Source organism: Amborella trichopoda, chromosome 13 (assembly GCF_054954075.1).
Source record: "Amborella trichopoda isolate Santa Cruz 75 chromosome 13, AtrichopodaSantaCruz75HAP2 v2.0, whole genome shotgun sequence".
Lineage (NCBI taxonomy): Eukaryota > Viridiplantae > Streptophyta > Magnoliopsida > Amborellales > Amborellaceae > Amborella > Amborella trichopoda.
The window spans coordinates 6,111,985-6,135,072 of record NC_142348.1 but is presented as its reverse complement, the minus strand read 5'-3'; the positions used below and the strand labels follow the sequence as shown (position 1 = coordinate 6,135,072).

At 34.8% G+C, this 23,088-nt stretch overlaps 2 protein-coding genes, 1 long non-coding RNA gene and 1 other non-coding gene across 8 annotated transcripts; all 4 read left to right on the top strand.

Moving 5' to 3' along the window:
- Positions 1-1,703: 1,703 nt before the first annotated feature.
- LOC148778967 (uncharacterized) lies at positions 1,704-2,798 on the top strand. The gene is made up of 2 exons (XR_016048147.1): positions 1,704-2,145; positions 2,490-2,798. It is a non-coding gene; the product is annotated as an uncharacterized LOC148778967 (long non-coding RNA).
- A 6,230-nt stretch (positions 2,799-9,028) lies between these two features.
- On the top strand, positions 9,029-10,999 carry LOC18423998 (uncharacterized). Its single transcript, XM_011630424.2, has 2 exons — positions 9,029-10,350; positions 10,755-10,999. Exons 1-2 carry the CDS (start codon positions 9,242-9,244, stop codon positions 10,816-10,818), a joined length of 1,173 nt encoding a protein of 390 aa, XP_011628726.2. The 5' UTR covers positions 9,029-9,241; the 3' UTR covers positions 10,819-10,999.
- A 4,623-nt stretch (positions 11,000-15,622) lies between these two features.
- LOC148778966 (U6 spliceosomal RNA) lies at positions 15,623-15,727 on the top strand. The gene has a single exon (XR_016048705.1). It is a non-coding gene; the product is annotated as a U6 spliceosomal RNA (small nuclear RNA).
- A 5,255-nt stretch (positions 15,728-20,982) lies between these two features.
- LOC18423999 (RING/U-box superfamily protein) lies at positions 20,983-23,088 on the top strand. Of its 5 annotated transcripts, none has more exons than XM_088856530.1 (3): positions 21,498-21,623; positions 21,739-21,918; positions 22,644-23,088. In XM_088856530.1, exons 1-3 carry the CDS (start codon positions 21,583-21,585, stop codon positions 22,705-22,707), a joined length of 285 nt encoding a protein of 94 aa, XP_088712656.1. In that variant the 5' UTR covers positions 21,498-21,582; the 3' UTR covers positions 22,708-23,088. The 5 variants fall into 5 exon arrangements, with proteins under 5 accessions (XP_088712653.1, XP_088712654.1, XP_020532060.1 ...); XM_088856529.1 differs by having other exon boundaries at positions 21,724-21,918; XM_088856527.1 differs by lacking the exon at positions 22,644-23,088 and having other exon boundaries at positions 20,983-21,623; positions 21,724-21,876.

Below are 23,088 nucleotides of genomic sequence, written 5' to 3'. Positions count from 1 at the left end.
CAACCAAAATTTTCCTTATTCCATTTTTTATACAATATTCTCCATAGTTTATAGTATTTTAATGCTTTTTATAAATTTATTTTCTTTTTTGCCAATTCTTAATTTTCTTTTACAATTTTTAAGCCTTTTTTACCAGCCTTCTTAAATTTAGCCTTTTCCGTTTCGCATCTTCTTGAAATCTAAGTTGAAACTGCGCATATACTTTGGATCCGATCCAATATTTATTTATCTTAATCAATAGTTAAAAGTAACGAAAAGTTTGTTTGTCATGGGTAATATCAAAATGTAATAAGTAAATTGGAAGCCGATCTCCCCTTCTTCACTTGGAAGGGGACCTCTGTGCTTGAATTGGATGGGTGAAATGGTGCAGGAAAATAACTTGCAAATGATTTGTTATGGGATAAATACAGCTGTTTCACGGTTGATCTATTAATTATTATGGGATAAACACAATCGTTTCACGGTTGACCCATTCTTTTGGGTATTGATGTATTATTTGCTCCTCTTTACGCTCCTCTCTGATTTTAAGGGACTTAGACTTATTTTGTAAACTGTATATATTATTTTTCTATTGAATGGAAAAATACACAATAAATTTTTCTCAAATCACGATTTCTACATGGTATCAGAGCCTCTAATCTGACCTTCTGTCTAGTCGTGACTCAGACTCATCTACTCTTCGATCTATTCCTCTCTATAGGGCTTTTCATTCTCTCGAATATATATAAAAAAAAAATTTAAAAAAAAGCACAAATTGTAAGTAGATTTCTTCTCTTTCTAGTATTGAGTCTGGTACCTTCTCTCACTAAATATCTCATTTTGTCTTCTTCCTAGTTTTACCTTCTCTATTACAAGCTTCTTCTCTTCTATTAAATTTCTCGCTTTGCTTCTGTTATTTTTTCTCTATCCTCGTTTATTGCATATTGCATGACCTCTATCACCGTGCACCTTGTTTATAGTTCTGTGCCCACCCTTGTTCTCACCTTGCTTCTGTTATAGCCTCGTATTTACTTTTCTCTGTTCGGCTTCTTCCCCGCAACATCTCTTTTTTGTCATCATGCCTTCAACGAACTCCATCCCTCACACTGAAACCCCAACCGTTAGAAATTCAAAATCTGTACGGCGCTTACTCCTCTCCATATTATCTTAATTATTTGGATCATCCAGGTATGTCCCTGGTCTCTCATCGTATCACTGGGGAGAACTACAACACATGGCACAGAGCCATGTTTATGGCTTTATGGGCGAAGAACAAATACGTGATATCTCTCTCCCCAAACCAACCTCTCCTAATTCAGATGTCAATGCTGGACAACGTTACAACTTCATGGTGCAATCTTGGCTTCTCAATGTCTCTCTCAAATATTGGCCGATAGTGTTGCCTACACAGCCATTGCTCAAGCCGTCTAGACCGATCTTGAAGAACAGTTCTCGCGTGGTAATCCTCCTCGTATTGTTTTCTTAAAAAAATCTCTTGTCACTCTCCAACAAGAGCAACTCTCTGTTGTTGAATATTATACCAAACTCAAAATGTTTTCGGACGAACTCCTCTCTTATTCAAAACTTCCAGAATGCACTTGTGGTTCGTCCAAAGTATTCATGACTTGCCAACATCAAGAGCAGGTCTACCCGTTTTTTATGGGCTTGAATGAGTCTTTCTCTTGGATTAGAACCCAAATTCTAACTATGGACCCTTTGCCCAACTTCAATAAAGCCTACAACATGGTCCTTCAAGAAGAACAACAAAAACATTTGCTGCAACAAACCCCAAATGTGGTTGATGTGGCTGCTATGGCAGTCAGCAAACCTGGCTTTTCTCGGTTAAAGTCACCCTCCACCATGCCCAAACCGAACAGCCGCCCCAAGGGGCATCCATTCTGCGATCACTGCAACTTCCATGGCCATTAGAGATCAACTTGCTGGGAGATTCACGGCTACCCATCGAATCATCCCAAAGCCAAGCTTCAATCCAATGATAGGTACGATTCCAGGGCCTACACCGCCACCAACTCCACTACTACTACTGCCGTCCACACCAATGTTATTCATCCTTCCCATGCTTATGCTGTAAGTAACATTCCACAAGACCCGGTTCCTGCCTTGCCTCCTCCCAGCACTGCCCAATATCATTCCTCAATGTTGATGGTAATGGTTCCTCTGCAAATCTAGCAGATAACATTTCTTCAAATGTCATTTCCCCTTTCCCTACTACATCTTGGATCATTGACAGTGGTGCTTCAGACTACATGACTCATTTCTCTCACATTTTGCATGACATTATTCATACACTTAATGCTAAACCTGTTCAATTGCTAAATGGTGACACTATGCCAACTTTACAGCATGGTTCTACACATTTGTCATTTGAAATTCATCTCAATGACTTTCTTTTTGTTCCATCTGTTTCATTTAATCTCTTGTCTGTTAGCAAACTTACTAAACAGTTGAATTGTTCTGTCACTTTCTTTCCTATTTTTTGCATTTTTCAGGACCTTCTCACGAAGAGGGTGATTGGAATGGGTGAACTACATGATGGACTTTATCATTTTTCCCTTTCTCCTTCAAATAAACCACCTACTTTTCCTGTTGTTTGGGCATCTCGTTTTGAGCTATGTTTCCTGTTGTTCGGGCATCTCGTTTTGAGCTATGGCATAAGAGAAATCCTTCTAACAGTAGATTATCAAGTGTATCTTTTGTTATTATGGAACAATTGTCATGTAAGGATTTTCATTGTATTGTTTGCCCTCTTGCTAAACAAACTAGAACTCCTTTTTAATTAAGTACTAGAGCTTCTTCTCCATTTGCTCTTTTATATGTTGACATTTGGGGTGGTTACTCTACACCATCTCACACTGGAGCTCATTTCTTTCTCACCATTGTTGATGATCACACATGCTGCACATGGGTTTTTATCATGAAATATAAATTGAATACTTACCATTTTTTAACCAATTTTTGTGCACTCATTCAAACCCAATTCAATTGTCAAGTTCGCCAAGTTCGAACTGACAATAGATCTGAGTTTCTCTCCCACAAAATGCAACAATACTTTCATGAGCATGGCATTTTTCATTAGAGGACTTGTATTGGCACACCCCAACAAAATGGGATTGCTGAACGAAAGCACTGTCATATCCTAGAGGTTTCTCGTGCTCTCCATTTTCAATCTCATTTGTCTTCGATTGCAAAACTCCCCATGAGATGCTTTTCCATGTTACACCTTCACACCTGCACACATTTGGTTGTTTATGTTTTGTCCATAACCATGAGCCTAACCGAGACAAATTTGCTCCTCGGGCTCGCCGCTCATTTTCATTTGGTATCCCTATAATCAATGTGGCTATTGTGTGTTTGATCTCTTGAAACCCACTCCATATTCACCAGTCGTAATGTCACCTTTCATGAAACCACTTTTCCATTTCAATTTATTACCCCTACCTCCACTCATCCTACTCAACTTCATGTTGTTATTCCTCTCCCTATACCTGATACTACCACATCATCAACTACCACCACGCCACCACCACCAGCCATCACGTCACCACCATCCTCCACCACGTCCCCACTATCATCCACCATGTCACCCCTATCATCCACCAATCCATGTTGTTATTATCAACTACCACATCATCAACTACCACATCATCAACTCAACCTCATGTTGTTATTCATGAACTACCACATCATCAACTACCACCATGCCACCACCACCAGCCATCACGTCACCACCACCCTCCACCACGTCCCCACTACCATCCACCATGTCACCCCTATCATCCACCAATCCATCACCATCCATTCCATCCTCAACCTCTCTGCCTTCTTCACCTACTCCTGTTCATCGCTCTGATCGTCCTCGTTCCCGGCCGGCTCATCTCAATGCCTATGTTTGTTCTACTCTGACTCAAAAGCTCTAATGAAGTTCATCCAACAATCTCCAATCAATCTTCTTCAGGTACACCCTACTCCATGTCCAATTTTATTTCCTATGACCGTTTTTCTCCTAATCATTTTATTTTCTCTCGGCCATCTCCTCTCATGCTGAACCTACCACTTACACTGAGGCGGTTAAACATTCCCATTGGTGGGACGCTATGAGAGTCAAAATAGATGCATTGGAACTTAACGACACTTGGTCCATTCACTCCCTACCTATTGACAAACACCCCATAGGCTGTAAATGGGTTTAAAAAATTAAATACCGAGCTGATGGTTCTATTGGGCCTTATAAAGATTGCCTTGTTGCAAAGGGCTATACTTAGATGGAGGGCTTTGATTATACTGATGCCTTTGTTCCTGTTGCTAAACTTGTCACTGTCAGATGTCTTTTGGCTGTTGCTTCCATTCGTGGCTGGTCACTTCATCAACTTAATATGAACAATGCATTTCTTCATGGTGATCTCCATGAAGAAATTTATATGAAACTACCACCCGGTTATGGTCGTAAGGGGGAGAATCTTACTTGTCGCCTCCATAAATCACTTTATGGCTTAAAACAAGCTTTTAGTAATTGGTTTCACACTTTGTCATCTACACTCAAAGCCACAGGTTATCATTTGTCAGCTGCCGACTATTCCCTTTTTACACGGCAATGTGGACGAGATTTGGTTGTTGTCTTAGTTTACGTTGATGACATAATCATTTCTGGCAATAATGATGCTTATATTGATTCTCTCAAATAGTTTCTTAGCAATCGCTTTCACACTATGGATTTGGGTCCCCTCAAATAGTTTCTTAGTATTGAAGTGGCTCACTCTCCACAAGGGATTTTTCTTACATAGCGCAAATACACTCTTGATATCCTTAGTGAGGCTGGTCTTCTTGGTACTAAATCTGCTCACTTTCCAATGGAAAAAAATCTTCGCTTGAATGCTGATGATGGGGCCTTGCTACCTGACCCTTCTACCTATAGGCGGTTAGTTGGCAGACTTCTCTATCTGACCATTCTACCTATAGGCGGTTAGTTGGCAGACTTCTCTATTTGACATTTTCCAAACCAAATATATCTTATGCTATCAACACTCTCAGTCAATTTATGCAAAACTCGTGAGAGCCACATCATGCAGCTGGCATTCGTATTCTTCACTACCTCAAATCATCTTCGGGTAAAGGACTTTTACTCTCCAGTACAAGCACACTTCATCTTACTGCCTACTCGGATTCTGATTGGGCCTCTTGTCCATTAACCCGGCATCTGTTATAGGCTACTTCACAATGTTGGGTTCTTCTCCTTTATCATGGAAGTCCAAGAAGTAGCTCACCATTTCTCAATCATCAGCGGAAGCCAAATATCGCTCCATGGCTTCGGCCACTTGTGAGTTAATATGGCTCAAAGCGCTCTTGAAAGACCTGGGTATTTCTCATCCACAAACAATGCGATTATACTATGACAAGCAAGCTGCACTCCACATTGCCGCGAACCTTATCTTCCATGAACACACCAAGCATATTGAACTCAATTGTCATCTTGCTCGCGAGAGAATTCATTCAGGCATTCTTGAAACATCATATATTCCATATATTCCTTCTCATGATCAGATAGTCGATATTTTCTCCAAACCACCTGGTCGAGACCAATTCCATCATTTATCATCCAAGTTGGGCATTACAGATCTCCATGCTCCAACTTGAGGGGGCTTATTATGGGATACGGCCGTTTTCACGGTTGACCTATTATTATGGGATAAACATAGCTATTTCACAGTTGACCCATTCTTTTGGGTATTGATATATTATTTATATGCTCTTTAATCTCCTCCCTGATTTTAAGGGATTTACTTTGTAAACTGTATATATTATTCTTCCATTGAATGGAAAAATACACACAACAGATTTTTCCCAAATCACGATTTCTACACGATTAGTACAAACCATGTCATTGCTAAGTATTGATGTGAACGGTGAAACTGTAGAGTGACTATTCTGTCGAAACACCGACAAGACAATTATGACAGCATAAAAGAAAACAATACTTATTTGTTTTCGACTCTTACACATAATAAGACACTGCTATAATATTTCAATTTGACATGCATTAATGGTATCAAATTTATCCTTGGGATACAAAGAAACAGAGGAACGAACAAAATCTTACTCGTTCACGATACATGATTAGCATGATCCAGGAAGCCCCACAAGTTGCTTATTCCTACAGAATGGAAAAGCGAACTCAAGAGTCTGATTGAATCATAAATCAACATTTCACATGAATAAAAAGTTTGTTACCCTTGAATCTTTTGAAGAGATATAATTTGTCTCTGTTAATTATATCAATTCAAAAAAAGTGAGTCACCAAACAGTCATTAATTTCAGGTGATGTGAACAAATTGGGAAGTACAAAATGCGCATCAAACGCGGTTACATGACGTCCATTTTATAGTGATGGAGTTAAGTTCAAAGTGCAAAGTGACCATCAAGCAACCTTATACATGCACGCATGCATCACATCTGTTGTGTACTCTTCACCTGTCACCTCTCATCTGTTTCATGTTTCATGAACACAATGAGGAAGCGAATTTCTCTACATAAACTTAACTCTCTCATTTCAAATGGTTATTGTGGGGCTAAAACCCAGCTTCTCTCTTGAAAAACAACTTTTGTCAAGTTACCTTAGTACACATTTTATTTTGAGAAAAAGAAAAGCACTTCTAAAAAAGAAAAGCACTTCAAAAAACAAATATACCAACAACAGTGCACATGTACTAGAAAGACTTAGAAGATGCCTATATAGAGGGGAGATCCTATGTTAATCCAAAACATATTCATTTTGGATCTAGAATGTTGAATTTCTTTCACATGATGATTTCCATAAATCACAAGTGCTAATTGCATGAGCCCCATCACCTTTGATCCTAATAGTACATTAATGGCAGCTACCCTCTCCATCACCATCCAACTATCTATTGGACAAAGGATTTCGTCACGAGGATTATAATAGACTTTTCCTACTAGGATGGATCTTGAAGTCCGTAATATATGCCATTCATTTCTTAACAGATGAATATCCTGAAAATTTCATCCCATATTCATTGAGAATTATAGTCAACTTAATGGTTCTGAAAACCTATAAAAGTTTGAATTCCTATTGGTTGTGATTTATTCAAACGGTTTCGCAGTAATATAATGGAACTACTTCTTTAAAAACTATGGTAGAGGCATTTGTTTGACCTCGAATATTGCACATACCGCATATCGCATTAATCAATATCAAGAAACCAATATTTTAACTCGTGCTATAGTAGAACTGCTCGATCCAGCCTTAAGGCTTTTCTTATTTTTATTTTTTTTTCAGACCCAAATTTTGTCAACTACCTTATCATCACTAAATAAAAAGTTAAAAAAGAAAATTTTCAACTTGATTTATGTACAACATAGATTTCACTAAAATAATTCATTTAGTTTGGTTTTGGGGGACAGATGCAAATTTATTTATTTATCTTCAAAATGATTGTTGGGATAAAGAATGTGCAAATTCAGTATAAAAAATTGCCTCTGATGTAATTCGTTAAAGGAATGGTTTCATTATATACTACAAAAACATTGCAGCGAAATCACCCTATACAAAAATTGTTTCATTCATAATATTACAATGAATCTGGTTTTTGCATAAACATGTTAGGGAATATTTGCCCTGAATTTGTTTTTTTCTTTTTTTTTAATTTACTGGATCTAATATTTATAAAAATTTGAGGTTTAGCGTACTTAAAGTTTTGAACTGGCTTACACACTATACTAAGCTTTAAAACCAGACGAAGCTTTAAAACAAGACCAATGGTCGATACAGACTGGCAATTGACCAGGACCTAACTGATCCTGGGAAGGTATCGCTCCCACCCTGGTTTCTACTCTTCCCCTCTTCCCAAAGATGCTTATGAATGTGGGTAAGGAGCGATGCATTTGAGACAATGTGTTTAAACAATTTTATGTGTCACCTTACACAAACCTCAACCTTAATTATTTGATCTGTATGTAAACACCTAACAGCTAATCATATATTATCATAGTAACTACAATGTCTATAACAATATATGAGGAAATCACTTACCATAAAATTTATCATAGTAACTACAATGTCTATAACAAATAAATGAGAAAATATCACTAACCACAAAATTTGATCTTCGCCTTCCTAGATCTAAATATTTGCCGTCTTCTCTGTTATGCAAGATCTTCATAGCTATGACTACATATTGGTATTTCGCTTTGCACTAATCATATTAAATGTGTCTTAGCTCAACATAAGATTGATCTTCAGCACCCTGCAAGTCTAATTAAATCATATATATATATTTATATATATATACATCAAGAGAGAAACCAATATCACCATCATGCAATAAAGTCAATTAACTATTAACTCCTCTTTCTATACGAGGGCAGAAGAAGTGGATTTTCATAAAAACCTAGAGAACTGAATCCTAGAGAGTTGCCTATAAAAACTAGGGTAATATTTAGAAGATAAAGATATCTGTTTAATCGGAGAGAGAAATACTCAGGACTTTGAGAGAGAACATACCTTGAGAGATTCATGTTTAAAATTATGCAATCTTTATCCAAAATATAAAAATAACCTATACATTTTCTCCTAAACATATCTAAATCTCTCTCTCGAAATCTCTCCTATCTTAAAAATGCCAAGGAAATCTCATGAAAGAGCCTAAGCTATCTCTTGTATCTCTCTATCCTAAAAACAATGGAGAAGATACAGTAAGAATAACCACTTTTCTAGATAGAGAGATATATATGTTGCGTGAAAAGTGACCCAAACCTTTGGGCATTACCCTACTAATAAAAATAAAATAAAAAATAAAATACAGTTCGAGGATGACATTGTCAGACTGAAAGGTAATTTTGTCAAAAAAAAAAAAAAAAAAAATCGCAATATTGGATATTTCATGGAAGGTCACACCTAATGCTCAGCTTATATTGACATCTCTCTCTCCATGTTTAAACTTTAAAGAAACTTTTTTAAAATTCAAAACTTTCATCCACAAGTTTCTAATCTATTGACCCTTCTCTCTCGTATCTCACTCTCTCGAGTTTCTAAACAATAATAGATCAAATCTCTAAAACCCTAGGTATCACATCAAACATCTCTCTCTGTCTTCCATGAGGTCATAGGCGCCTCCATTGTTCCTTCTCTCTTTAAAACAAATGCCTTTTCTCTCTCTATCCACCTCCATTTATGGTAAACAACCCGCCTCCCACTTGAAAAAAGGAATCCACCTCTCTCTCTCAACCCATGGATACTCCATCTCCATCATCTTCTCCTAAAGCCCCACTTCTCTCTACAAAGAACCGATCTTCTCTCTCCAATGGAAACTCCTCCTCTCTCTCTAGTATAAAGCCCACGCCCCACTCTGCAGCAAACCCCCCTCCTCTCTCTAAAACCTCTCCTGAAACCATGAGCAAAAAAAGGAAATGGAGGATTTCTTCTTCTACAACCTCTCCTTCTCTCTCTAAGCCTGCTAAAACATCGTCTCCATCCATCCCAAAACCAAATCCTTATTTCCTCACGACATGCTCAGTCGAAACCACCCTCAAAACCGCCATACCAGAGCCCTCTTCCTCTGCAACTTCTCTCTATAGGCCTCATAAAGAACCCACTATCATCTTCAAACCGAACCCATCTTCTCACTCCAAGATCAAAATTAAAACCGAGCCCGAGCCCTCAACTTCTCTATCTAGGCATCGTAAAGAACCCACTATCATCTTCAAACCGAACCCATCTTCTCGCTCTAAGATCAAATTTAAAACCAAACCCGTGACCACAACCAAAGAGAGAGAAAGAAAAAGAAGCAAGTGCTCTTCCTCTGCCATGGTATGTGAAATTTGCATGGATCACAAACCCTATGAAGAGACCTTTTCAAACCCCACTTGCTCTCACACCCACTGTAATGAATGCATAACTAAGCACATAGCCTCAAAACTACAAGAGAATTTAACCCTTATTGAGTGCCCTGTTCCTTCATGCAAGCAAGTTATAGAGATAGAAAGTTGCATGCCCTTTCTTCCAAAAGAAGTCTTTGAGAGATGGAGTGCTGTGTTATCAGAGGCCACAATACTGGGGAGCAACAAGTATTATTGCCCCTTTGAGGACTGCTCTGGGCTTCTGGAATTTGTTGAAGGTGAAAATATTAATATAAAGGAGAGTGAGTGCCCTTATTGTAACAGGCTCTTTTGTGCTAGGTGCAAGGTGCCATGGCATTCAGGGTTCAAGTGTGAAGAGTTTGAAATGAAGGATGATGATGATTTGTTCATTAAGCTTGCAATGGAGAAAAAGTGGACAGCTTGCCCTAACTGTAAGTTTTATGTGGAGAGGAAGTCTGGATGTGATCATATGATTTGCAGGTATGGATTTTTTTTTTTCACCGGGCATTTTTTTTTGCTTCTCTTTGTTTTTTTTATTACTATTTTTTTTAAAAAAAATAATTTTTTTATGAGAATGTGCACAATGAGACCATTTACCTTTGATACAAGGAGGTTACAATTACTTTTATTTAAAATAGCTTGGGTATGTTACAAAGTTTGATTTTTTATTTTTTTTGAAGTTTGAGCTTGGTCAACAAAATAAATACAATCTTCTAATTTTACATCTAATGGTTGAGATTAATTGTGAACACCTTTTACAAACGCAAATGATCTAATGGTATACTTTTCCTTTTTTTATACAGGCCTTTTGTTTAATAAAGTATATTATGATTTCCATTGCTATTTTAATGTTATTTGTTTTTCCTTTGTTTCACTTTTTGCAGGTGCCTGTGTAAATTTTGCTACCGATGTGGATGCCCCTGGAAACTCGAACACTCATGCAAATAGATCAGATCATTGAAGAAATTTTTATTTCTAATTTTTTTAACTTTTTTTTGTTCTAATCATTTTCCTTTTTCATCTTTTCTGGTGAGTTGCGTATTCTACTAAATAATATGAAATAAAGAGAGAGCTTTGTATCTTTGTATCCTGTTTTTCTTCCATATAGATGTATCGTGTTTTTCTTCCATATAGATGGATTTAAACGGTTTTTAGTGGGATATCATCGAGTGAGATCTTTTTATATAAAATTTAATGAAAAATTATGAAATTACAATACTTCATAAATAGAATAGGTAATTTTTTTCATTTTTTTATACCGCAGAAATAAAGAAATAAAGAAAAATGTTAATACGAATTAATCATTAATAATGATCATAAAAGAAATACAATTTCAAAATTTAAATCTCCTAAAATATCTCCTTTCATGTATATCAATCCCCATTCATGTATATATCCATGTATATCAATCCCCATTCATGTATATGTCCATGTATATCTCAAATACGAAATCTTAGAAATACTATCTCCTAAAATATCCCAACCCATTTCCTAACAAAATTTCTATATCTCATATCCATGCCCTTTTCCTCTCCCTTCATTCATCTCCAACACTATGCCCCTCTATTATATTTTATAAATATAAAAGCTATATCTTGGAGAAAAAATGACTATTTCCTAAAAATGTCAAACACCCATATCGTAAAATTTCTCTTTCTTTAGGCAGGAAATATCTTAAGAATGAAAGTTCTTTCCTTATGAAATTTTAAAATGGCAAAATTTAAAACAATAAGGGGCCGTTTGGATACACAGAAATATATTATCAGTGGATTGTAACTGTTTGGCAGTATTTAGATGCAACCTGTTAATGGATTGTAACTGTTTGGGTCGTATTTAGATGCAACCTGAGAAATACATTGTTAATGGATTGTAACTGTTTGGGTAGTATTTAGATGCAATATGATAAATACATTGTTAATGGATTGTAACTGTTTGGGTAGTATTTAGATGCAACCTGAGAAATATATTGTTAATGGATTGTAACCGTTTGGATAGTATTTAGATGCAACCTGGGAAATACATTGTTACTGTAATAGATTGGAACTGTTTGGGTAGTATTTAGATGCAACTTGGGAAATACATTGTTACTGTTTGGCTATGTCGAAACGCATTACCAACATATTATTTTTCTTTTTTGGCTTTATACCCAAAACTTGCATGTCTTTGCATCTTGAGTTGGAACCACATGTTTTCAAGATGTTAACACTTTGGAATAACATACTTTTATTAAGATAAGCCATCATATTTTTTATGTTTTCTTTTCTTATGCTAAAGCCTTTCGATCATCTCTCTCCATAAAACTTCCATATGGGCAAATTCAAAAGAAATGGAGAAGATTGAGAACGTAAATTAATTTAAAAAAGTTATGAAAAAAAAAACAATTCAAGCTGACTGATTTGATGATTCAAACTCAAGTATTTCAAATTTATCAGCAAACAATAGCAGCAAAAAAAAAAAAAAATTATGAAAAAAAATAAAAAAAACAATTCAAGCTAATTGATTTGATGATTCTCTGTGAGTAAACTCAACTAAACAATAGTAGCAAAAAAGAAAAACAAATTGATCTTAGTTGAGAACCCAAATTGGTTTATTTTTTTTGAACCTACCATTATGATTGCAGAACCTAAAATTGCAAAAAGTCTTACGAGAACCCAAAATTGCAAAAAGGTTTTATTTACCAGAACACCAGAACCCAAAATTGCAAAAAGGTCTTACGATTAAGATTTGTCTTGTGGTAGGAGGTGAATCAAAATCACGGTGAATCAAAATCACCGAGACGTCCGAAAGATTTGTGGTATGTTCGAAAGATTTGTAGTAAGAGGTGAATCATGGGATTTTTGGGCCTCGAAAATTACCGCGCGTAATAGATTTTTATTTTTTGGGTCTCGAAACTACCGAGACGTCCGAAATATTTCCCCGATTACCCGTCATAGATTTTTTACCGGTCAAACGCGTAATAGATTTGCGTGATAGATTTTTTACCAGTCAAACGCGTAATAGATTTTTCACTTTTCACTGCGCGTAGATTTTTCACTTTTCATCGTGGGTAATAAATTTTCTGATTTTTGGGAAAATCTCGAGTAATCTTTTTCAATTTCTTTATCATTAAAGTGTACCTAAGTGTACCTTGGAAATGTGATAATGGTTTAAAATGTGATAATGGTCGAATAATTAAAACATATGCATACTAATTATAGGAGACCCTAAAACCAAATGGCACCTAAAGAATAATTAAAATGGATACATACTAATTATAGGAGGCCCTAAAATCTCATCTTTAACTATGACTTATAATATAGTCGAGTATCGTAGAGTAATGATCCTATAGGACCTCCCCCACCCATGTGTGTAGGATCCTAAAAGGATCACTATTAAAGTTGGCACAGATATCTAGATAAGATATCACATGGGTGTGAAACTTGACTTTTCTATAGATTCGTGCTAAATTTAATGATAATCCTTTGGGATCCAATAGACATTGGTGGGGGAGGGTCGTATAGAATCATTTCTCAATATAGTATAGATAGATACTTGAAACTAGCTATTAGGTAAGGGGCTCGGTCTATTCAAAATCAGTTTGATTATCGGTCGAATTAGTTTAAAATAAGAATAGTAATATTAAAAGGGCAAGCTTTCTATATTTTTCCTACAACATAGAAGTTTTATAATCCCCCTTATCCAACCGTCCATTCTGAATGGAGGGCTAAGATTGCCCCAATTACAATGCCATGTCTCTACACTATTTTATTTTTTAAATTTTTTCTATAAACTATTTTGACACTAAACTTTGCACGTCCATTCCTCTATTAAATTCGCACTAGCAAAAAATATAAAAAAAAAATATTTTTAATAAAATAAAATATCCAAAATACCCCTAAAAGTTTCAAGGGGTGTTTTGGCCATTAAATTTTATTGAAAATTCATTTTTAATATTTTTTATAGGTGCGACCCAATGAGAATATGGCACATACTATATTTCATATTCATACAATTTGTATAAAAAAAACTAAAAATAAAATACTTTGAGACGTTGGATCTAAGATCAAACGATAAGTGGCTCTCTTGATCAAAATTGGACGGCTGGATGGTAGGGGAGGATAGAACTTCTATGTTGTAGGGGAAGCATAGAAACCTTTCCCATATTAAAATATGAAATATATCACCAAAAACTATCTAGCTTCATTTAGACCAGCCAAAAATTGGCATTTATCAATTTTCAACCAATGTATTATTAATCTGCCAAATCACTAGTTCGTGGACATGTGGGATCGTCCGATCTCCAGAGTTATGCTTAATGACATGTTTGGTTCCAGCGTAAAAATATTCACATGAAAAATTCTCTCATGCATTCAAGTGTCGAAATATTTTCATAACCATTGATCTTAATGTATCTTTTCATACCAATTAGCAACTAATTAATGTAAAAATATTCTCACACTTGAGATTTCTTTCGTGCGAAAATATTTTCATGCAACCCAAACTTGCTCAAACTATGTCTACCGCCTACTTAATGTATTAAGGCAAGAAATCTTCAGTGTGAAGCCCTCCCTTGCTGTAAAGCTGACAAACAAAGCTATTAGTTTAAAATTAAAATCAAAGCAACATTGTTGTCATCTAAAAAGAAAATTGCATAAAAATAAGCCTACCGTATTTTAGTTTCTCATTTGCAATTTTGTTTAATTGAAAGTCATGTTTTACCATTCCCACATGGCAAGTTCCTAAAAAAAATGCAACATAGTAAATTATTATTATAAGTTTCAGTAAATTTCTTCAAAACTCTTGTTAATTAAAAGCTATAGTAACCAGTTAATGTAATAAATTTAAATAAAAAAATGAAAATGAAGTAAAAATCAAATAGGAAACTAACCAAGTAGAGAACTAATATTGGGTGACCTAATTTTATATATCAATGGAGTATTGTTTGACCTAGAAAATTTAAACTATTAAAGTTCAACGATAGTAAATATTTGAAGAGTATACTGAAAAGTGTCATTTTGAAGAATGGAATATTTTGGATCAGATTTTTCCTATTTCAGTTTATATACAAAAACTTTAAGGAGAAATTTCTCTAGTATATTATGGATATACTTGTTAGGGAAAGTATATAACATTGACAATGTTTATGAAATGGTAAGTTTAGTGTCTTGTATTTATGGTAGAAAGCATATGTAATGGATATGCTTGTTAGGGATAGTATGTGTCATTGAAATTGCATATATAAGAGTAGGTATAGTATCTTGTATTTATGGTAAGATTAGATGTATTGTAGGTATCAACAATATCTTCCTATTTTATCTTTGATGCAAGATACTGCACCTACCCTTTCATATACATTTTTAACTATATATACTCTTCTAACAAACATATGTATGATATTTGCTCTCTATAATATTTTGTACATGACATCTGTGGAGTTTTAGAATCCTGAAATAGATGCATACTAAGCTTATTAGAATCCAAACACCATATATAGAAACAAAGTAAAGTATTGACTATGCAGTATTGACTAGCATAAGTTGTCTTTTATTTAGATAATAATTTAGGCTAATAATATAAAGTGCATGTATATATAGACCAAAAAATCATTCTAGAATCATGCATGCATGCCTTTGTACTATACACTCTTATCCTAGAAATTCATCTTTCTTTTTTAATAAAAATTGAGTTATGCAAGAAAACACCAAGACCTTCATTTTAAGCCTGGGATATCATCAACTTGTTCCTCTATACAAATTAAAGACCCGAACTTCATTTTTAATAGAAAATTGTTCAAAACTCCGATAAAATTGGAACGATAAAATTTGCATGGCCCTGGGCAAGGATGAAACACACCAATCAAGAAATGGTCCAACCTTTTTATTGTTAAAAAAAGCAGAAAATTGTTCAAAATTCGAACTGATAACAAAGGTAAATTTGAATTATGTTTGGAACTCGGAACTCAGAACCAAGGGCATTTCGATGGAAAATAAAAGAAGGGTAAAAAAAAAAAGGTACATGGGTAAAATTGGATAATTTAGAAATATTTTCAAAATTACTCCGAGATAAAGGGATATTAATGAAAAATAACTCCTAAATCCGCTACTGTATAAATAATATTTTAAATATGTACTCCTTTAGTCCGAGACTTACACTCAGTGAGTGTGAAATAATTTGACGTATCTTATTAAGGTTTGCCGAAAGGTTAAGACGACTGTATTTTGGGGGCATAAATAAACCCGCGGGAGCAGTTGAGACAGCGGGAGTTGGTGAGATATTATCTTAAAAGGAAAATGGGATGCAGCCCTATCAAAATAAGTAAATCCTCACTTCATAACTCATCGAAATTGCTAGTCAACTATTGTAAAACCTTCATATAGATCATCTCGACTTGAATATTATGGTGGTGAAAAAAAATTAGGATTTCAACTTCTAAAAATCTTGTATATTGCAACAAATTATCTAGACCATCTATTTTTCTTTAAAAATAAGTGTTCACATATCCGAAAGACTTGTGTCATTTTTTGAGTTTCAAATTTTATTGTCTGTATTGGAAATTGACTTTAGAGTCATCATAAAGATTTCCATCATCGAAAGTACTTTTCGGATGAGGATTTGAGGTGAGGCTTTATTTTGTTTTTATAAAGCCTAGGCCTTATAAAAACTTCATCCTATCCTAAATGGACTGTTCACATATTTTGGAGAAAAGATCAATCAATTTTCCTTAGGGATGGCAACGGGTCGAGTCGGGTCCGTACATGCTGGAACAGGTACCAGACCCGCCCCAACTAAGTCTCATATGGACCCGGACCTGGTTCGGGTTTAAGTGACTTGGACCTGGACCTAACCAAAGCCATTTCGATCAGCCCCGACTAAGTCTCATACCTTCTTGCATCACAAGGTTTGGATTATCTCTCTAATAATAATAATAGGGTTTTTAGAGAAAGTCGTTCAAACGAAAGATTGAAATGCGAAGCCCTCTAAAGCGAGTGTTTTGATGTTGCAATCCCCAATTTGATGTGTAACATAAGCTATACATCAAAGCATTCGCTACTATGGCAAGGAGTGATTTGATATTCCATGTAGGCTACACATCCAATTGTTCGTAGGAGGTCAAAGCAAGAGCAAAAAGCCCATCGGACCTTGCTACTGCTGGTTGGATTTTGTCAGTAAAAAGGGTAACTACATTCTTGAGACCCCATCCGACCTTGCTACTGCTGGTTGGATTTTGTCAGTAAAAAGGGTGATTACATTCTTGAGACCAAGAGACGGTGTAAAATGATGGGAAAAGTTTAAATAATGTTGAAACTTTATAATATTGAAGTAAGTCGCATCTCAAAAATCCAGTAGAAACGAGTGTCCGAAAGTTGGAAACACTTCCTATCGATAATTTTGATTATAACAAGTTATTTGGAAATAAAAGAATTCCAAGTCTTAAAAATAGTATTTATGCAACACATTATTTGGAACATTTGATTTCAAGATTTATAAATGCTTATAGATATGCTCAATCTTCACCATTTTTAAGATTTTAAATTTCATTATTGGAGTTGCACATAAATTGTCAAGTCATCATAAGATTTTCGATACTAAAATTATATTTTATGCCAAAATTTAGAGCCAGTACAAGTGGTAAGCAGTTAGGCACCTAATACAGCCTCACCCATTGAAGATCCATGAGATTATTCCCCTTCTTCGCTAAAAACCTAAGCAATTGGGGTTTCCTCTTTTTTAAAGTATTTTTAATTAAGTTTGTTTATGAAAAAGTATATTTTTTTTGGTAAGTGAATGGGAGAAGGGCCTTCGCCCTCGGTAGAAATTGAACGAGGGACGTAACCTTACAAAATCGTCCAGCGCTTATCAACTATTTCCGGGTTCTTTCGTACGTGATAAAGTATCATTCAACCATGATTTGGTCGAACCTTTCACCAAAATATAAAGTCGTAGACCGTTGTGTACGCCGTCAACGAAGCAAAACGCGTTGATGACATAATGCCCATCAATCTTTAATAATTAGTGAGCTCATGAGACTCATATCAATTACGTCACAAACATAGCGTAATGGTCTTGAATGCGTACAACATAGACTGCATATAGTAATCAGGGAAAAGCTTATACATATCCTAGGCTCTAAACAATTACATTAGAGCCTACCTCCAAAATTTCAATAGGTTGTTTTGAAGCTAAAATATCTTCAAATTGACCATCTCGACATTAAGATGCATGAACTCGAGAAAAAAATAGATTTTAAGTTTTTAAAGATCGATTCGATCTACACTATTTTTGAAAGTTTAAATTTTATAATTAAATATAAAAATATGTTTTAAGGCTAGTCAAAGATTTCCAATATTGAAACCGCATTTACCGCCACTATTTGAAAGTGGGCTCTAATTTGATTGTTTAGAGCCCAGGTTCTATGCAAACGGCACCTTATTAATAATTTGATAGATAAGAAAAAGTTGATATAAAGTTGAGGCTTTAAAATATGGATCCAGTTTCTATGCAGCCAAGCTCGCATATGTATAAATGTGGGCTTTTTAATCGATTTATTTTTTAGATAGATTTTAGGGCGTAACTTTTAAGGACATGTAACCTCTAACATGTAGATCATGAATATGAAAAAATAAATAAATTGTAAAAACTAGAATTAAGAATTTTAGTAAGAAAACATTTGGACCGTTAGTTTCCATTGTTTTTAGATGGAACGCCTACTTGCATCGATCTTTAAGATGGATGTTTTTTATATTTTCTGGACCACATACCACATGAAACAATTTTCCTTAAAATATAGAATTAAGGTGCACCTTTGAAATCTTTTTAAAAAAGATGGTTTGATATTAGAAAGACTTCTGATTGATCATCTTCATATTGGGATGTATAGATATAGAAAAAAAAAGATTTCAAGTCCCCAAAAATAGTACGTCTTTCAACACATTATCTAGACCATCCATTTTAAAAAATTTCATATGTTTGTAGATCTGTTTGATTTGAACAATTTTTTAAATTTAAAATTTATAATTAGAAATAAAAATAGATATTTATACTGTCTTAGGAATTTTAAGCACGCATTTCATGACAAAATTTGAAAATTCACCTTAATTTGATTATTTAAAGGTGCAACCTTATGCAAATCACACCCTATATAAGGATATAAAATATTTTTTACTCTTCTAATATTCAATACAAAGCAAATCCACTGGTTCCCAATAAAATTGTCGTCCAAGAAACCATTAGAAAGGTTCAAGGCTAAATTTGGAAGCTGGTTCTTAATTTACAGAGAGAGAGGCTACCAGAGACATCACTTAAAAAACGGGGAGAGAGAGAGAGATGCAGTTAAGGCAACAAAAGGGTAACACGAGCATTTACCACGTTCCCATGAGACCATATATTAATACGCCGGTTTTTCCATGCAAAAGATGTGTTCTATAAAATTTTAGGGTGTTGTACATAATTTTAATATGAATTTCTAGGATCTATCTAAGAATCACAACATAAAAGATATATACTTCCCCCTTCATCCAGCTATCCAATTTAGATCAAGTGAGCTATTAACCATTTAATCTAGATCTGACGCCTCAAGAGTATTTCATTTTTAATGTTTTTCTACTAATGATATCAATATAAAATTCGATACATGTTATCAACTAAAAGGGGGGCACCTAAATAAAATATTAAAAAAAAAATTGATAAAATAAAATGACCAAAATACCCCTACAGTTTCAGGGGCATTTTAGTCATTTTTTTATTGGGAATATTTTTTTATATTTTTTATAGGTACGAGTTCAAGAAAGGATTGAATGCCCAAATTTTGGTGCCAAAATATTTTGTATAAAAAAAATTAAAAACAAAATAGTTTAGAGGGTGATATTATGATTGAGACCATCTAAGCCATCTATTCAGAAAGAACGGTTGGATAGGGAGAAGTATAAAAGTTTTATGCTGAAGGGGAAGCATAGAAATCTTCCCCTTTAAATCTTCCCCTTTACTTAAAGTACTCAATATGTGGGTATGAAATCACCCACATGAGGCTTTTACTTCCAGTACTCAATACGTGGGTATGAAATCACCCAAATGAACATGTTAACTACTAATAAAATACCATTAGTTTTTCATAGAAATATCTATCTTACCCCTTTTAATGACCTAAAACTATTTTTACTTAAAAAATTTGTATTACAAAAGAAGGGGCAATGAGTGTCCCAAAATGTTGAGTACATTAAAAACATATGCATATGCAAGGGTACCTTAATATTATCTTTTAAAAATTGTATATTTTGAGTTATTAACTCTTGTTTTGTTTTCAGTTGAAGAATTATATTTTCTCTATTAAATATCACAACATTATTTTTTAAAAGGTAACCGTTTTATTCTCTTTTTCGTTGTTTTTTGTTTTGTTTTTATTTATCTATTTATTTATTTATTAGATTGATCTTGAGGCTCGACAGGTCATTTCCTTAAATTTTGGAGTCTAAAAGTAGTTTTGAGTTTTACCTTAGGGAGCAATGCACATTTTGCTCCCCTAGAGCAGAAACTCATGTGGAATAATAGAAATACGCAATTATGCCCAAACCTTTTAAAAATGCATAAATAGATACATTACGAACTTATCGTTTTGATTTAGGAGCAACATCGTTTGTCTTTCCGCAATTTCTTTCTTTCTCAATAATTTGAGATTGTATATTAAGAGACCATTATCTTTGTTATGACAAGTTCACATGTACTCCTGGTAATTGGATGGCTTAGGGTGTATCATGAAGTTTAGATAATTGTTTTTTTAAATATTTGACTCTAGATAATGAAACTTTTACAACCACTTCATAAAAAATCTAATAGACAAAAAAAGATTGACCTCTTTGTATCAAAAATAAATTGTTTCATCATACGCTTTTCTCTATTTTGAGCTTACCTAAATTACTAACAGGAACTTTGGACTTACCTAAAATACGAACAGGAACGACATCGTAGCCATCCTGGTGTATGGAACCAGAACGTTGTATCATCATTATTATCATAGCCTTTTCTTAATTGTTTGAAGTCCGCTGCTCCAAAGCGCTCCATACAGTACATAAAAGACATCCACTTATCTAAAGTCACTGATAGAGGGCCGAGATTAGTCGTGGCTTTAGTGGAGGATAAATGAAATGCTCACTAGGGACTATGGTTCACTATATATGCATAGTGAATCTCCTGCTTCCTAAATGACTCTCTCTCTCCCATGGCTTCAGAATACGAGGACGAGTTCCACCTCTCTCTCATGTCATTAGATGCAGAAACTCAGCGATTCTCAGATGAGGCATATGCAGGGAGCCTTCAGCTCCAAGAAATCATCTTCTCTTCTATCAAGTCTTCTCCCTCTAGAACTAACCCCTTCTCTCTCTCTACAACAAACTCCTCTTCTCTCTCTGCAAACTCATCCCCTTACAACCCTAAAACCACCCATAAAAGAGGGTTCAGCCTCTTTACTTGGCTCTCGGAGAAGAATCGCAGAAAAGAAACAGAAACTGGATCTTCTTCCTCTGGTTTCTTTTGTGATATTTGCACTGATCACAAAGCCTATGAAGGGAAGTTCTCGAACCCCATATGCTCACATAGCTACTGTAAAGACTGTATTGTGAGGCACATAGAATCGAGATTACAGGAGAATCACACCATGATCAGTTGCCCTAGCCCTTCTTGCAAGCAGTTTTTAGAGAGAGAAAGTTGCAAGTCCTTTGTTCCCAAGAGTGCCTTTGAGAGATGGGGAGCTGCACTCTCAGAGGCCTCAATATTGGGGATCAGTAAGTTCTATTGCCCCTTCAAGGATTGTTCTGAGCTTTTGGAATTTGATGGGGACAGAAATGGTAGCATAAAGGAGAGTGAGTGCCCTTACTGTAACAGGCTCTTTTGTGCTAGGTGCAGGGTGGCATGGCATCATGGATTGGAGTGCTGGGAGTTTGAAAAGGTAAGAGAAGACGAGAGGGGTAGAAATGATATTTTATTCCTTACGCTTGCAGAGGGACAAAAGTGGAAAAAGTGCCCTAACTGTAAGATCTACGTGGAAAAGAAAGAGGGTTGTCCTCATATAACTTGTAGGTATGTCGCCATTTTCTCTCTTTTAATTTTTATTTTTTATTTTTTTTTTTATTTTTTTTGTCTTAGGTTTAAGAAGTTTTATTATTTCTTTAATAAAAAAAATAAAAAATAAAAATAAAAAGAAAAGAAATCCAATTGTGACCTATTAAGGTTAAAGCAGCCTCTTGCTTGTAAACCTTGTTAGCCATTTCTACATGTCCTTTCATAATATATTTATAAATTGACTTTTACATGGATAACATATTATTTGCATTCGAGATTGTATACTATGAGGCCATTTGCCTTTGATTCTATCCGATAGGCAATCAGACGGCAGAGTGTGTCATTTCTCGTTGCAAAATCTAAAAGAAAAAGTCGTAGACTTTCCAAATAGTTAATTGTATATCCTAGCCATTTGAATTCACATGATAGCTATGTGTGATTGCGATAATACTGTGAGAAAGATAAATTGTCTTAAGTGTATGTTCCCTTTTGAAATTACTTAAGTTACATTAAAGTCCATCATTAAAGAGTCTAGTGTACCAGGCAACATGTTGCTATTCGAGGCACAAAAATTATATCTCATGCTTTCCCCCTTTGCATTGATTTCCTTCATGATTTTACCTAACTTCTTACAAAACAATTCACCACAATCCTTAAGAATATTTATTTTTATTGTATTTTAAATTCTAAGGACTATGGTAGATTGTTTTTGGTTTTTTCTTGTCTATTTCCAATTTTTGCAGGTGCAAGTACGAATTCTGCTATAATTGTGGATCCTCATGGAGTGATGCACATCGTTGCCGCTAATTAAGATGTGTTAATATGGATTAGAGCACAGAGACGGATTGTTCTTTTTCTCTTTCTTTTTTTCTTTGGCAATCTTGTAGTGATTCCCCCTTGTATTATTCTTCGAAGTACTGTTTATTTAATACGATAAAATACAGTTATTTCCCTAAACAATGCCTCTAAATAAAATTTCCATAACGACTTTCCAAGTCAATCGACTTGATTAAGAAATTGGGTAGTGCAATCAATAATCCATACAAGACCAGGACAACCTACTTAGGTTTTATATTTTATGCAAATTTAACTCCCTCTTCTTTCTCTCTCTAAAGAAATGGCCCTTGTTTGCGTGTCTTAGCTCTTAAGAGATGCGCCTGATCATGCACATAGGAGAAGTAAAAATAT

Excerpts from the sequence above, each read along its gene's own strand:
- LOC18423998 (XM_011630424.2), top strand. The coding sequence starts at position 9,242 with ATGGATACTCCATCTCCATCATCTTCTCCTAAAGCCCCACTTCTCTCT. Across the intron at positions 10,351-10,754 it reads TGTGATCATATGATTTGCAG|GTGCCTGTGTAAATTTTGCT; the intron begins GTATGGATTTTT and ends CACTTTTTGCAG.
- LOC18423999 (XM_020676401.2), top strand. The coding sequence starts at position 21,062 with ATGGCTTCAGAATACGAGGACGAGTTCCACCTCTCTCTCATGTCATTA. Across the intron at positions 21,919-22,643 it reads TGTCCTCATATAACTTGTAG|GTGCAAGTACGAATTCTGCT; the intron begins GTATGTCGCCAT and ends CAATTTTTGCAG.